Source organism: Dendropsophus ebraccatus, chromosome 14 (genome assembly GCF_027789765.1).
Source record: "Dendropsophus ebraccatus isolate aDenEbr1 chromosome 14, aDenEbr1.pat, whole genome shotgun sequence".
NCBI classification, from domain to species: Eukaryota; Metazoa; Chordata; class Amphibia; order Anura; family Hylidae; genus Dendropsophus; species Dendropsophus ebraccatus.
Genome location: NC_091467.1, coordinates 24,826,742 through 24,843,261, shown reverse-complemented (window position 1 = coordinate 24,843,261; position 16,520 = coordinate 24,826,742). Strand labels below are relative to the sequence as shown.

General features: G+C 42.5%; 1 protein-coding gene across 1 annotated transcript; it reads right to left on the bottom strand.

The window, feature by feature from the left end:
* Positions 1 to 6,989: 6,989 nt before the first annotated feature.
* LOC138772666 (keratin, type I cytoskeletal 19-like) lies at positions 6,990 to 14,883 on the bottom strand. Its single transcript, XM_069953223.1, has 8 exons — positions 14,266 to 14,883; positions 12,918 to 13,000; positions 10,137 to 10,293; positions 9,835 to 9,996; positions 9,626 to 9,751; positions 9,312 to 9,532; positions 8,339 to 8,364; positions 6,990 to 7,241 (listed from the first exon to the last, which is right to left on the bottom strand). The coding sequence occupies exons 1-8, from the start codon at positions 14,866 to 14,868 to the stop codon at positions 7,222 to 7,224; spliced, it is 1,398 nt and encodes a 465-aa protein (XP_069809324.1). The 5' UTR covers positions 14,869 to 14,883; the 3' UTR covers positions 6,990 to 7,221.
* Between the last annotated feature and the right edge of the window lie 1,637 nt (positions 14,884 to 16,520).

The window sequence follows — 16,520 nt, the reverse complement described above, 5'->3', positions numbered from 1 at the left end:
ACACATGTGAGAATACCTGATACACTGAGTATAATTATATCACCTGTGAAATACTAAGGAAATCCTCAAAACATGACCTGTTGGTGAAGCCTGAGGACTGGAATTGAGAAACACTGGGCTAGAGCAGGGATGGGGAACCTTTGGCCCTCAAGCTGTTGCAAAACTACACTTCCCATCATGCCTGGACAGCCGAAGCTAAAGCTTTGGCTGTCCAGGCATGATGGGAATTGTAGTTTTGCAACAGCTGGAGGGCTGAAGGTTCCCCATCCCTGCTCTAGACAGTTTGTAGCAGGTGGCAGCAGAGAGCACTGTGTCAGACTGTAAAGAATACACCATTTCCTGCAGGACACCCAACAGATTATAAGTACTGGAAGACTGAAGATTTTTAAATAAAAGTGAATTACAAATCTGTAAAACTTTATAACACCAGGTGTTATAAAGGTGTTAAAAAAATTTTAAAAGATTCTCAGGGGTACCCCTTTAAGCATTTTCCTAAGAGCAAGGCTGCCTATAGGTAAATGAATGGGATATGGAAATGCTTCAACCTACATTTACTCCATGGAACATTAGTGACACCACTGGTCAACAAACCCCATTGCAATACAGTAATATGACTTTTTTGCGCTGTAGCCAATAGCTGGGTGTGGCCCAAAGTCATCGGTTCAAGACCAACCCAGGAACAAAGTATTCCTGAACAAACTATCTGGCTGTACTGTGATTGGGTAAGACGTCTTCTTATAAGCTCATGGTTATGTCCCAAGATAAACACATAAATCTGCGGTGTTGTTTAATGAGTTACTCAACCTGCAAAGCCACAAATGAAATCTGTGAGAAATTATCTGTAGCACTTTCCTTTCATAGCCTTAAAGGGACACGACCATTACAGGCAGCCATTATGGTATTACATGGTCACCATGTAATACTCCACTTGCCCTGCAGTGGCCGCTGTCAGTAACTTACTCATACATTAATTTTATATTGTCATTGTTCAAACTCTCTGGTTTATTGAATAGGAACATTGTTAATTACTGGCAAATTGTTTTGTTGCAGTAAATCACTTGTGGTTTTCCATGACCCAACACCCACATATAATCTAAGTTACATAATAAATGTATAGGACTACAAGTGGTTGTACAGTATTAAAAACATGGTTACTTCATTTCCAAAACAGTTCCATACCTGTCTAAAGGTTGTGTGTGGTATTGCAGTTCATCCCAACTCCACTTAAAGGGATTGTAGAGGATTTTCTTTTTCCAAAGACACTTCCACACCTGTCCAAAGGTTGTTTGCTATATTGTAATTCATTATGACTACACTTAAAGGGTTTTGGTTAGGGGGGTTAGAAAAACAGCGCCACACCTGTCCAAAGGTTTTTTGTGGTATTGGAGTTCAGCTCCACCCACTTCTGTGGAGTAAAGTTGTAAAACACAAGACACAATCCTTGGACAGGTATGGCACTGTTTCGACCCCTTTAAGTTCCCTGTATTTGAGGATTTATAGCCAAAGGTACTTTACAACTAATTTGGACCTGATTGGGAATTCTGTGCACTTTTAAAAATTATTACAATGATGAGTAAAAATAAGAAGAAAATAACTACATTTCCTTTCCATCAGGGGATTTGAACCAAAGAAAACAAGATGGTGCTGGTCTTGCCTAGACCACAGCTCCTACACAGGCTGTGAGTACCATCTATATCTGATGTCAGATCAGTCCTTTTTTGACAGATACTGACTGACAGCTGAGCGAGCAGGAGGCCGGGCAGCATTGATTATTCATCAAGGAGAGGGAGAAGGAAGAAGTGGTGAGGTGTGCTAGAGTGCGGCACAAATGCTGAGCCACAACTCCTCTTTGACTCTCCATTACAGTAGGAGACCTGAGATTGCACATAATCCACTGCACTGAGAAATTACCAAAAGGCACCATGGTTAATAAGGGGCTGCTGACTACAGCACACAGTCAGCACCTCAGGTAGGACCCAGGTGCTGATAGATTCCCTTTAAAAGGGGTCTCTTCCAGAAATAATGGCATTGAAATGAATGGAACCAAGTTGTAATACCCCGCACAACCTGAGAATAAGTGTGGCACTGTTTTTGGAGGCAGACATTTTTTTTAGCCCTGGATAACCCCTTTAAGATTACTATAGGGCTAGCATTCTGACTGGCAGCAGCTTACTCCCTTCTCCCCATTGAGTTGTATGAGGAGATATAAGCACATCCAGTGCCTTCTGCAGCCTATCTACAACCCACATCTATAGGTACTGTACGTTTCAATCTAATCTGAGATTATGGAGGTGGACACCTTACAAAGATTCATTCTTTCCTCCCTGCTGAAAATGTGTTTGCTCAGGTAATTCTGCAGTTTACACAAGGTCACTGGTTCTGACATTATTGACTCTTAACAGCAATAAATCCCATGGAAATAAAAGAGATGAAAGCTGTCAGGTTAATAGTAAACTTCACACATTATCAACTGACAAAAAGGTTTCACTGTACTGTACTTTTCTGGGTGCTACGACTATAGCTACTACTATATGTGCTGCTGCCGCTACAACTACTACTACTAACTAATAATACCACTAATACTACAACCACTCCGGCTACTACCAATACTATTACTGCAGCTACTACTATTACTACTATCACTGCAGCTACTACTATTACTACTACCACTGCGGCTACTACTAGTACTACTACCACTGCGGCCACTACTACTACCACCACTGCGGCTACTAATACTACCAATGTGGCTACTACTACTACTACCACTGCGCCCACTACTACTACCACCATTGCGGCTACTACTAGTACTACTACCACTGCGGGCCACTACTACTACCACCACTGCGGCTACTACTACTACTACCACTGTGGCTACTACTACTACCACTGCACCCACTACTACTACCACCATTGCGGCTACTACTAGTACTACTACCACTGCGGGCCACTACTACTACCACCACTGCGGCTACTAATACTACTACCACTGTGGCTACTACTACTACCACTGCACCCACTACTACTACCACCACTGCGGCTACTATTAGTACTACTACAACTGCGGCTACTACTAGTACTGCTACCACTGTGGCTACTACTAGTACTACTACTGCAGCTACTACTATTACTACTACCACTGCAGCTACTACTATTATTACTACCACTGCGGCTACCACTAATACTACTACCACTGCAGCTACTACTATTACTACTACCACTGCGGCTACCACTAATACTACTACGGCTACTACCAATACTACTGCAGCTACTACTATTACTACTATCACTGCAGCTACTACTATTACTACTACCACTGCGGTTACTACTAGTACTACTACTACTACCACCACCACTGTGGCTACTACCAATACTACTACTACCACTGCAGCTACTACTATTACTACTACCACGGCGGCTACTACTAACACTACTACCACTGTGGTTACTGCTACTACTACTACCACCACTGCAGCTACTACTAGTACTACTACCACTGCAGCTACTACTAGTACTACTACCACTGCGGCTACTACTAGCACTACGACCACGGCGGCGACTACTAATACTACCACCACTGCGGCTACTACTACTACTACCACTGTGGCTACTACTAATACTACTACCACTATGGCTACTACTACTACCACCACTGCAGTTACTACTAGTATTACTACCACTGCGGCTACTACTAGCACTACGACCACGGCGGCGACTACTAATACTACCACCACTGCGGCTGCTACTACTACTACTACCACTGTGGCTACTACTAATACTACTACCACTATGGCTACTACTACTACCACCACTGCAGTTACTACTAGTATTACTACCACTGTGGCTACTACTAGCACTACTACCACTGTGGCTAGTACTACTACCACTGTGGTTACTGCTACTACTTCTACCACTGCGGCTACTACTACTACTACTACCACTGTGGCTACTACTAATACTACCACCACTGCGGCTACTATTACTACTACCACTGTGGCTACTACTAATACTACCACTACTGCGGCTACTATTACTACTACCACTGTGGCTACTACTAATACTACCACCACTGCGGCTACTACTAATACTACCACCACTGCGGCTACTACTAATACTACCATCACTGCGGCTACTACTACTACTGCCACTGCGGCTACTGCTAATACTACCACCACTGCAGCTACTACTACTACTACTACTGCGGCTACTACTAATACTACCACCACTGCGGCTACTACTACTACCACTGTGGCTACTACTAATACTACTACCACTATGGCTACTACTACTTCCACCACTGCGGCTACTACTAGTATTACTACCACTGCGGCTACTACTAGCACTACGACCACGGTGGCTACTACTAATACTACCACCACTGCGGCTACTACTAGTGCTACTAGGACTGCGGCTACTACTAATACTACTACCACTGCGGCTACTACTACTACCACTGCGGCTACTACTAATACTACTACCACTGTGGCTACTACTACTACTACCACTGCGGCTGCTGCTAGTACTACTACCACTGCGGCTACTACTAGTACTACTACCACTGAGGCTACTGCTGCTGCTGTTGCTACTACTAATACTATTACTGTTACATTTCCTTCTGCTACTACTACAGTTACTAATATTGCTGCTGCTGCTATTACTATTATTACTACTACTGCTACTACTATTGCTGCTAATATAATTACCATTACAACTGCAACTACTGCTGTACTTTTATTACTACTGCTACTAACACTGTTACTACTACTGTTACATTTGCTTCTTCTGCTACTACTACTACTTTTGTTATTACTACTACTATTTCTGCTTCTAATGCTGCTACTATAATGGTGGCGGCTGGTACTACTCCTGCAACTACTGCTTCTACACCTAGTACTGCTATTCCTGCTGCCATTATTACTACTACCACTACTGCTACTATTGTTGCTGCTAACAGGGCTGGCCTTAGCTATGTGCGATCGAAACGCCCGGTGCAGTACTATAGGGGACGTCACACAAGCTCTATAAACTACTGGGGGCAGTACACAAGGGGTATATACTATTGGAGTAGAACACAAGGGGTCTAAACTACTGGGGCAGCACACAGCAGTCTAAACTACATTGGAGCTGCACACAAGGGCCTGGTACTATATGGTGCCTTTGCAGAAGGGTCTAATACTATATGGGGCCTTCACAGAGGGGCCTATATATAGGAATCTTGCTACTATATTGGGGCACAGAGCATACCTAATTATTATGTGGGGGCACAGGGACCTCTTAAAACTTTGGGGGCACAGAGGGGTGTAACTACAGGGTACAGGGGACCTAACTACTGTATGTGTTGGAGCCTAAAACATTTTTAGTGCAGATTCTGGAGAGATGATTCACAGCCGGGGGAAGACTTCAAGGTGTTCCAGGCTGAATGGAGAGAAAAAGTAAAGGACTTTGATCAGAGAAGACGCCCCCTGTGAGTCACTGGATGTAACTGCACTCTGTTATAGGGTTGTAGTAATAGTGGTCATGGTGTGGCGGTATTATGTAATGGTTTCATTGGTGAGATCTTTCTGTTTTGTTCAGAGTTGTTTTGAGGCAATATACTGTATAATCACTGTATGGTGGTAAGAGTGTTATAAAATAACGACTATATGTATCGGGGCTCTTGATACTGTGCGGGGGCACTTTCAGCTTTTAACTTTTCAACTTTAAACAGTGCGGAGAGCACCGATTGTGATAGTGCTGAATTCAGATGTGGGGGGGGGGGGGGGGGGCATTGGTTTGGGGGCACCAAAAGCTAATTTCGCAGAACCGCCTTCTGCAGTAAGGCTGCCCCTGGCTGCTACTACAGCAACTACTACTACTACTGCTTCTACTACTCCATTACTGCTACTATTGCTTCTTCTACTAATCCTACCACTACTATTACTGCTGGTAAAAGAGTCTGCTAGAGGTGCACTCCTCCTCACTGTTTTGAAGACATGTATACTTAGCTGACATGTTTATGGGGAGTCTAGGTGAATAGTTGTAAGCTAAAGAGCATTCTGCTGGCATGCAAACGGTGCTAAAGATACACAGACATCTAATTGGGGGGTCTTTCTACTGGGGACCCTAAATACACTCGAAAAGCAAAATTTTTATAGGACTAAATGATTAGATGGATGAATAGTCATATAAATCTGTGGATCTTCCAGAAACAAGCACTATGTTAGGGTGTGGCTTGCAGTTTCAGTCCTTTAGATTAACTTGCCATGGGCAGAAGATGATCCACACTGCTCCTTAAAGGTAAATCAAGGCTTCCCTTGCTTTTCTCACCATCTATAAAGTTGTGGGCAGAAGTCCCCTCTGTAAATAGCACTATACCTGCTGTATGTCCACAGTTCTGCAATGTAGTATCCCCCTTCCTTTATCTTCTCAACAAAAACAGTTCAGTGCTTTATGTAACCCCTTCCTTGCTATGATGCTTCATATTTTTTTCTGCTCAAACCCAGTGCATTAATAACCCATTCTCCCCCCACATGACATTTATGGTACTAGTATACTGTGTAAATCATGCGGCCAATTCAGTGTACTTTCACCTGCATAAGGTCATAGCATAGCAGGGAGGAGTATGTGCAGTGCTGTGACTGGAGAAGAGAAGTGAGGGGTGTATGTGTACTGCTGGCAACTAACCCTGTTATGGTCTTGCCCCTGAAATGTTAAAGGGGTTATCCAGTGCTACAAAAACATGGACACTTTCCCCCTACTGTTTTCTCCAGTTTGGGTGGGGTTTTGAAACTCAGTTCCATTGAAGTAAATGGAGCTTAATTGCAAACTGCACCTGAACTGGAGACAACAGTAGGGGGAAAAGTGGCCATGTTTTTGTAGCGCTGGATAACCCCTTTAAGGATAAGAAATAGCTGTGCTGCATGGAAGGATTGTTGCCCGTCACCAGTACAAACTAGGCTTTAGTTGGGCAGAGGGTGTACCCCGCGTGATTGGATTTACATACACATGGACACTTTTTTTAATGCTTGACCCAAAAGTTGTTATTTATTAAACAGCTGCAGCAAAAAGATTATAAAAGCAAGCGTCCAATCCATTTCTCTATTCCAGGTGTCAAACGTCTCCGAAGATCTGAAGGTCCAGCCGAAACGGTAACAGATCCATGTAAGCCGCCATGTAAGCCATTCTCAGTGCGGGAAAAGAGGAGGGTCTTCTTACCATGCAGCTGCTTAATGTCTGCCAAAGACTTTACTTCCGTTCTATTTTAACTAGGAAGAAAATGGACAGTGTTAATTTATAGAGGAGTCGATGTAGTATTTGCACCTAGGGTCCAAAGACCACTCTACCAAACCAGTATTACAAATGGTACATTGTAGGTGGGGGGCTCTGTTTCTCATTTTTCATTGGGACCCACTTTTACATGGCCGTGAATGCTATTATTTTATGTTAGTTGGCCGCTGTGACTGTGCATTGAGTAATGTTTCGTCCTGTCCATTAGGAATGACCTAAACACTTCCTCCAATTATCCACAGTACATGTTTCTCATAGAAGTTTGTTTTTGTTAATAGAATCAGCCATTATAGTTTCACGTTTTTCCTGACTTATTGTCCATGTGTGATAAGGCATTCATGAAGTTGATGGATATGTCTGTGTTTCTGAGATTAGAAACCCTATTTCTTAAAATAAACAGTATCCCTCTTGGCCATGTCTGGTATTGCAGTTCAGTCTGATTCAACTGAATAGTGCTGAGCTGTAACACCAGGCACATCCTCCTGGCAAGGATGGAGCTGTTTCTGGGGAAGAAAAAAAACATAGCTAATAAATATTTTTTTTTCTTGATTCTAGTGTGGATTGAAGAAGTTTTCATTACATTCTGTGTAGATCTAAAAACATGGCTGCTTTCTACCAGTCAATAGGTTGAGTGTGGGATTGAAACTCTGTTCTATTTAAAGGAGAAGTTTGTTGCCCAAGCCTGGGAGGGGATGGCTGAACATAACTACATACACCTACCTCCCCAGTTCCAGTGCTGGGGTCCACTGTTGGCCCCTCCAGTTCTTGGTCCCCCGTCTGCTTCCTGGTCAGCCAGTCAGTGCCCAAAGCGGGACCCCACTCAGACAAGGAAACGGCCTGGGAACCAGGAACCGGAGGGACCGACTGCAGACCCCAGCATTGGAGCCGGGGAGAAAGGTGCACGTAGTTATGTTCAGCCACCTCCTTCCCGACTCTTTTGAAAAAAAATGTTGGGGGCCGGACTTCTTTAAGCGAATGAGCCTCTCATGCAATACCACACACAACCTATGGACAAGAGTGGCACTGTCTTTGATATAAGTCAGTTTTGTTTTCTTAAATAGTGACGCATACTCACCATCTTTAGTAGAGCCCACAATGAGTCTGTAGAGGAGAAAGATGACAGGTGTGAGAAAGGCTATTTTTAAAGCTTGAAAACTACATTAAGCATTTTACCCCCTAACTAGTATTCATGTGAACACAGCTTCTTATATGAAAAACCGTATTATCACTATATGTTAAACATTTATTTGTTTGCACAATCCATTTCCATTGAACTTAGCTCCGCACTGATATCTCTATCATGGAAACATCCTGCAAGAAGGACATTGTGCTTAAAGGGATACTCCGTACAATTCTAAAAGACAGGGAGGGCGGGGGGGGGGGGGACATAAAAAGTTATACTTACCTGTCCCTGTGCCCTCACACCCGCTGGTCTCCTCTGTCTCCCAGTCCTGAGACATGATGGACCTTCTCAGAAATGCCCGCTCAGCCAATTAGTGACTAAGCCAGGACACCTCTGCAGTCACTGATTGGCTAAGTAGATAGTTCCTGTGGCATCATGACAAAACAGAAACCAGGAGATATAGGAGACCAGTGGATGATCATAAACTGTTCAGGAGCACCAGGACAGATAAGTATAACTTTTTTGCTATGTTCCCAAAACCCCTGCCCTCCCTGTGTGTTTTTTTTTTTTTTTTAAGTTTTCCTGTTTGCCAGACCAGCAGCAAGTTCCTTTATTTAACCGAAAGTTCGAGTCTCCTTGTATACCAACATGCAATGAGACTGTAATACATTACAATCTCATTGTGTGTTGGTGTCAAGGAGAAGCAAACTTCTGGCTTAGCAGAGCAACTTGCAGCTGAAGTGGCACGATATGTACACTTTAGGCTTGCCCTTTAAGTAAATGTGTCCCTAAGAGGGCATTTCTAGAAGTTTCTGATGGCATTCCTGCCCTGATTGGGGTATGGCTTAATACAGTTCCTCAGTTACAAAGTTTGTGTGGGAAATATATACTCTACAGCAATATACACAAAAGTCTTACTACTCACTGTGCATCATGTCCTTCCAGGAGCGAACGATAGGTGGCGATTTCCTTTTCTAGACGTGACTTGATGTCCATGAGCATTTTGTATTCATAGTTCTGGCGTTCCATATCTGACCGAAGATCAGCAAGTTGCCCCTCCAAACTACCGATTAAGCCCTGAATTTGTGATAATTGCGCGCCGTATCGTGCTTCTGTTTCTGCGAGGGTACCTTCAAGGGATGCTTTCTATGAAAAACAAAAAACATAAAACATTGGGAGATCAGTCTCATCTGTTGTGTTATTTTCCAACTATATTTCAGAAAATCACTCGACACTAACCATACTGAGCTGGGACTGGAGTTCTATCTCAAGGCCTTGGAGTGTGCGTCTTAAGTCCGTGATTTCTGTCTTGCTGGTCTGGATCTGTTCTGTGTGTACAGCAACTTCCTTGTTGAGTTCCTCAGTCTAGTAAAAAAGGAAGACATTAGAATGGAACGGGATATTGATACAAAGACGAGCTTCTATTGAGTATCTGAACTTATCCTTACCTTTGTAAAGAACCAGGTCTCAGCATCCTTGCGGTTCTTCTCAGCCATAACCTCATACTGTTCTCTCATATCGGATAAAATCTTAGTTAGATCTACACCTGGTGCTGAGTCTACCTCCACACTGACTTGTCCACCAACTTGTCCACGCAAAGCATTCATTTCCTAGAAAAGAAAGTAAAATATCACATTAAACATGTATTCCGAACCCCACAACCATCCCCTTAGTGACTATGTACAATAAACCTCTTAGCTTTGTTCAGTTATGATACAACGCTCCTTCCTGGCCACATGTAAGGTCCTACCTCTTCATGGTTCTTCTTCAAGTAGGCCAATTCTTCCTTCAGGTTCTCGATCTGGAGCTCCAGATCAGTTCTGGCCAAGGTCAACTCATCCAACACTCTACGAAGTCCATTAATATCAGCCTCCACACTCTGGCGAAGAGCAAGTTCATTCTCAAACCTATAAAATAAGTGAAATTTGGTTAGTTTCCCCAGCTTTCTTCTACCAGTGATCTTTTTTCTTGTGGGAAATTTGATACAACCGGAAAAATGTTCAGTTATTTTTTACTCATTAACTTATAGAGGTTGTGGAAAACCTATTTATGGTAGATGGACTCCCCAACATTAAGCGTATCACAGGATATGTTACAACTAGGAGTTCTAATTTTTGGGCGAATACTCAAAACAGGCAGATAAAAAAAAGTTGCATCTAAAAAATATTTGCCGGTCGAAAACTGGTTAAAAAATGAGTGAAAAATCCAAATATTCACTTAAAATAGGCACAAAGCCCTTGATAACTGTCCCCCTTTGTGGTTTTAAGTTTTTTTTATAGCTTTTATTTTATTTTTTATTATTTACTTTTAATAAAATTGTTCTTTGTCGGCCCTTTAGTTTTACAGCTAGGCGTGGCCCTTACTTAAATGGGTTAATCCACCAACTCAGCAGGATGCCGGCGGCCAAAGTCCCTGACACACACAATAGGTGCGAGATGGGTATCCAGCCAGAACACACAGCATTGTGTGCGGAAACAGTACAGGCTGTGTCACCTTATACTGCTGAAGGACCCAGGTACCTGGCTGTGTACCAGCACAGTCGTGTTGACAATAGGATATTCTGTACCCGGCGCTTATTAATATATGCACATAGAAACGTATATGGCTGGTCTCATGCTGCAGGTGTCGTAGGTTCACCTCATGCGAAGGTCATGTATGTTATGCAAGTGTTGTGTCCTGTTGCCGTAGCACTGACTACTCTTTAACTCCCTCGCATCTGTTTTATCTCAAATTGGACAATGGAACATAAAAGCTATATGCTGGAGCAGATGGTTCCTGAGGAACCGGGCCACACCCTATACTCTCCTATTCAAGAGCCCTGAGCTCTTCATAGGACCGAGCCAAAATAAATTTCAGTTATACACAATAGACTATATAGTAGTTACACTTTTCATAACCCAGGGCAAAAATTAAAGAAACTTTCATAGAAGCAATCAGGGCAGGACAACGAACGTCGATCTTATTGATCAGCACTCATCTACAGAGCCTCCACATGGATCGATTAATCTGCCCAAGGGTCTTTCGTTTGCTGTCCTAGCTCTGTCGAGATGGTACCCCCCCTCCAACAACCTCCAATTGCTGCATTTGTCCAGCTTTTCCATCTAAGTACACCCCTGTAGACTATCCTAAGCATTTGCATACAAGTTGTGTATATTATGGCTTTGTCATTGGTTAGAAATGAGCGCAACTTGAGCATGCAACTCGCTCGACATTTGAACACCGGTGGCTAAAGAAGTTGGACACAGTCCTAAAGTTTCTTGGAAAATAAAGATACGGCCATTGACCATAGGCTATATTCCATGAACCATAGGCTGTTATTCCAGACTTTCTAGGCCTGCATCCAATTTCTTCAGCTACCGGTATTCAAATTCTAAATGACTAGACTTGAGCACGCTTGAGTTGCGCTCATCTCTAGTCATTAGCTGTGCACCCACAGTAGTTACACACAATATACTATTAGGGCTTTATACAATGAAACAGATGAGTGAGTATTAACTATTTTAAACTAAATTAAAGGGATAGTCCAAGTCTTCTCTTTTTTTCCCCCATAACAGCGCCTCTCATGTTAATAGGCTGCATCAGGTACTGCAGCTCATGTGCTAATAGTGGGCATACCGTTATACTATTTTAAGAAGTATAAGCCAACATGGACCCACCCCAAACTTGTTCAGGCTTCTCACTATGCGCCTTGCTAGCAATGTAAAAGATGACTATGGCAGACAACTTTGCATTTCCAAAACTAAAAAAAATCTGCATTGTGCTTTCATAATTTTTGAGATTTCATGGTCTGTGCCAGTCTCTAGAGAGAGAAAGGCATTTCTAGTGACTTATTTATAGCCGAGGTTGCCGTAAATGGGAATATTTCGACTGCTGTTAACTATTGCACAGTTCATCTACTCTGTTTCACAGTTTTCTCCAGCCAAGTATTTCCTCAGGCTATATATGGTCTATAAAAAGCACAGCATTGGCAGAGTGCCAGTAACCCCCTAGAGGCCATGGGGGAGATTTATAAAACATGGTGTAAAGTAAAACTGGCTCAGTCGCCCCTAGCAACCAATCAGATTCTACCTTTCATTCCTCACAGACTCTTTGGAAAATGAAAGGTGGAATCTGATTGGTTGCTAGGGGCAACTGAGCGAGTTTCACTTTACACCATGTTTAATAAATCTCCCCCATGGTGTGTACCCCAGAGAAGCTAAGCTGGTCCATAGCCAACTAGATAAATCATAAATTCATATATATATATATATATATATATATATATATATATATATATAATTTATTGAATAGAGAAGGGCAGTCTGATGCAAAATTGACTCACTTTGCTTCACAGTACTACCCCACCCTTTTTGGGTCAGGAGGGCACACCCTTTCCAACCCATTTGGAGTATGACCCTTCCATCTACCTTGTCTTATGCTACTTGTGTAGAAAATGTAGAAGGTGCATGGGACCATTCAGAGATGGGTACCCTAATGGCAGAGTATAGGAATTTTGCTACACACTTATTACTTCACGAAGTAAAGCACTCACTTAGTTCTGAAGTCATCTGCTGCCAACCTGGCATTGTCCACCTGCAGGACGATCTTGGAGTTGTCGATGGTAGCACCAAGGATCTGAAAGGAAACAGAAGTTAATTTTTACAAGGCTATTAGTTGAAAACATCAATCCTTTTCACTCTCACAGACGGAAGTCGTCACCTCGCCCTTACTTAGTGGAGTTTAGCAGCAAGCAACCTTCCTAATATAACAGAACATAATAAGCTACATAATAATCATAGTCATCTAAGGCAATGCCACACCCAAGGGAGATGAGAGTAACTGCACCTGCACTGTGCGTACCTTGTTGAGATCCTAGCTCTACGTAGGTGTTAAACCTGCAGAGCTTACAATCTAATTCAACCAACTGCAGAACAAGTGAACTCTAGAGATGACGTTCTATAGGGAAAGGCGGAAATCGATAAAATATAGCAAATTTACAATGTAAATTGTGGAGATTGATTATGAATCGCAGCTATAAGGCACTGGAGGACTCATTACACAAATGATCCATTGATTTTAATGGGGACTGTGTAATGCTTCATCCCTCCTGCGGTAGTGCTGTAGCAATGTAGTATACTTGCTAATCACATCACACCTGATCATTTGGGTGCTTAGCAGCTGTGACCTGTACTTAGCTTGTTCTCACAAAATAGTCATTATACCCCCTTAAACCGTCACATTACCCCCCCCCCCCCACACACATATATATATATATATATATATATATATATATATATATATATATATACACATACATCCCGTCCTATACAAAAAAAAAACTGAATAGAGCAAATGCTAAATGGAAATTATCTAATGAATTAGTTTGAATGCATTTTATAATAATCCATGCTTAATAATAAGTATAAAAGACGTCTCATTACCTATATTACGTTACATGGCAGCAGCTTAAGTAGATTATTATACATGTACGTGATGCTATTTCCATGCGGTAAACCAGTCTGACCGGTTTTAGTGTCCCTCTCCTAACCTGCTACAGGATGGAAGCTGAAAGTAACCAAAGCTCATGTAAACAATGATACCTCTATGAAAATTCTATACAACAATGTATATTGTTCCTTTTGCTAGATGTTGCGAAACTACGATTCCCAGTATGCCCTGACAGGCTGGGAGTTGTAGTTTTGCAATAGACAGGGGATTATCATCAGCATCAGGATATGGAATATAGTATATGTCATGATAGAGATTATAAATTGTGATGGAAAGGTTTGTACAAAGTAGTAGTGGATGCATAACTGGGGTCATAGGATGACGGAAAGAAGTTGTATTAATAAGTTGGTATTGCCTACCATATGTTTGGGTTGGCATCAGTGCCAGCTCACCTTGTCTCTCAGGTCCTCAATGATCTTAAAGTAGTGACTGTAGTCACGGGTTGGGCTGGGTCCTTGCTTTTCATACCACTCCCGGATCTTCAACTCTAGGTCTGCGTTGGCGGTCTCCAGAGATCGCACCTTGTCCAGGTAGGAGGCCAGGCGGTCATTCAGGTTTTGCATGGTCTCCTTCTCATTGCCAGCCAACAGGGCGTCCCCTGAGACGTTGAGGCTGAACCCACCGCCATAGCCGCCACCGGATCCGAAGCTACTGCTGTAACCACTGCCACCACCCAGACCACTACCCAGACCACCACCATATCCAGAGGAGACAAAGCGGGCAGATGACACCGAGACACCCTGGCCCCCATACCCACCGTGGACACTTGGGGCTTTGAAGGAGACTCTCCCAGCTCCACCACCAAGACCACTTCTGTAGGTGGTGGAGGTCTGACGAAGGTTGTATGTCATGGTTATAGAGTAACTGGACGGTGCAGACGTAGAGATGCAGATCACAGGAGTGTAACTGTTCTCTCTACTACAGCCTCCTTTTATTCCCTCACTAGCTGGGTGGTGCCAGAAAGCCCTTTGGAATTTTACCGGTTCCTTCTTCATGTGCCAAGTACGAGCAGAAATGTCTCATTGGTCTGCTGGAATCATCCCTTTTCTTTAACTGCCCTCCAAATTACTTTTGACACTAAGCAAACAGGCAGTATTTTTTTTTCTCTACCAAAAGTTTAGACAAAAGAGTTGATTCAGGCTCAGGTGGGGATGGAAGGAGGGGGGTGAGATAGCAGCGGTCTAGGGAAATATCTCAGTGATTATGTACACAGAAGATAATTCACTTTCTACTTTAACCCATTCATTACTGGCAGGGTCGAAACTGTGCACTTTGCAGCTGTTCAGCAAAGCAGAGACTGAGATAACATAGTAACATAATATAACATATAATAATAAATGACAGTATCATAGATTCTTAACCTGCTACTTTCCAGCGCACAAGAGGTTCTATCTTCTATTCATTAGGCGGCAGTTTTTCCAGATTTTTTTTTTCCTGGCAGTTTTTCTGCCATTTACTCATTTTTGTGTAAATTACTTTACGTTGTTTTGTATCTTGAGTTTTAATTCCTGCGTTATAAGTCATGTGATTCTTTCATCATGTGATTTTAGGGAAATAGGGGGGAAACATTTGCAGAAAAAAAAAAACGCCAATAAGCATATACTGTAGATGTGACTTTTTTTCTGGTGTTTTTCCCCCACTATAAAAGAATATGGGAGGAAAACCCCATTATTTATTGGGAAGAAAAATGGCAAACGTGCAATCCCTGCAAAACTTCCAGAGAGCAGAAAGATGTCAAAATATCCTGAAAAAGACGGCAAGCTCAGAAACGTCACGTGGATATTACATTTTATTTTTGCTCATTGACTCTCATCTAACATCTGGCCGCAGTGTTTTTGAGCAAAAAAAAAAAAAATCTTGCACAAATTTTGGTTTACTATGTGTGCAATATTTGTATTTGCTTGTTTTTTTACCCAGGCGAATAGGATTAGTTTAATAAATATAAAAAAAAAAATTGGGCACAAATCCCAGATTATGCGTGTTTATGGGCGAAGACTTAAAACAGGCAAATTTTTCAAAAAATCGCATCTAAAGAATATTCACCAGTTGAATACTGGTTCATAAATAGAACTAAGAACATAGTAATAGGCGCAAAAACCATATATTCACCAAAAAATAGGCACAACACCCTTGATAAATGCCTCCCCTCGTGTCCAGCCTTATGGGCCATTCACACATCTGCAAAATTATGTCTGTGCACGGACGATATTCTGCGGACTGGACTTAGGAGCTCCCTTCATCATGATTCATCCTGATGTTTAAATATTCAAGCTACTCTACTGACACGCTCTCTCAGTACAGCAGCACAAAGGTATAAACATGATGCCAGGAGCTCCAAGGTCGGGCCGCAGAATACTGTCCGTGCACAGACAGTATTTTACGGACATGTGGCCCCTAACTTTATTTACCGTGTCCTTTTCTAAAGCATCAGAACCTTAAGGCCCTATTACACCAATCGATTATTGGCAGTAATTGGCCCATTATCGACTGTTGGGACTGCCTATGGGACTGACCAGGTCGGAAATTGTCACAGAGCGGGGAGTGAACTTGCGATACGCAGATTTCTCCCAGTTCATTCTCCTGATCGGTTGCAGTCTGAACACTCAGACCCTGACCAAACAAAACATTTTTGACGTCTCTCTGACAT

Excerpts from the sequence above, each read along its gene's own strand:
- LOC138772666 (XM_069953223.1), bottom strand. The coding sequence starts at position 14,868 with ATGAAGAAGGAACCGGTAAAATTCCAAAGGGCTTTCTGGCACCACCCA. Across the intron at positions 13,001-14,265 it reads TTGAGGACCTGAGAGACAAG|ATCCTTGGTGCTACCATCGA; the intron begins GTGAGCTGGCAC and ends GTTTCCTTTCAG. Across the intron at positions 8,365-9,311 it reads CTGGAAGGACATGATGCACA|ACTCATTGTGGGCTCTACTA; the intron begins GTGAGTAGTAAG and ends TCTCCTCTACAG.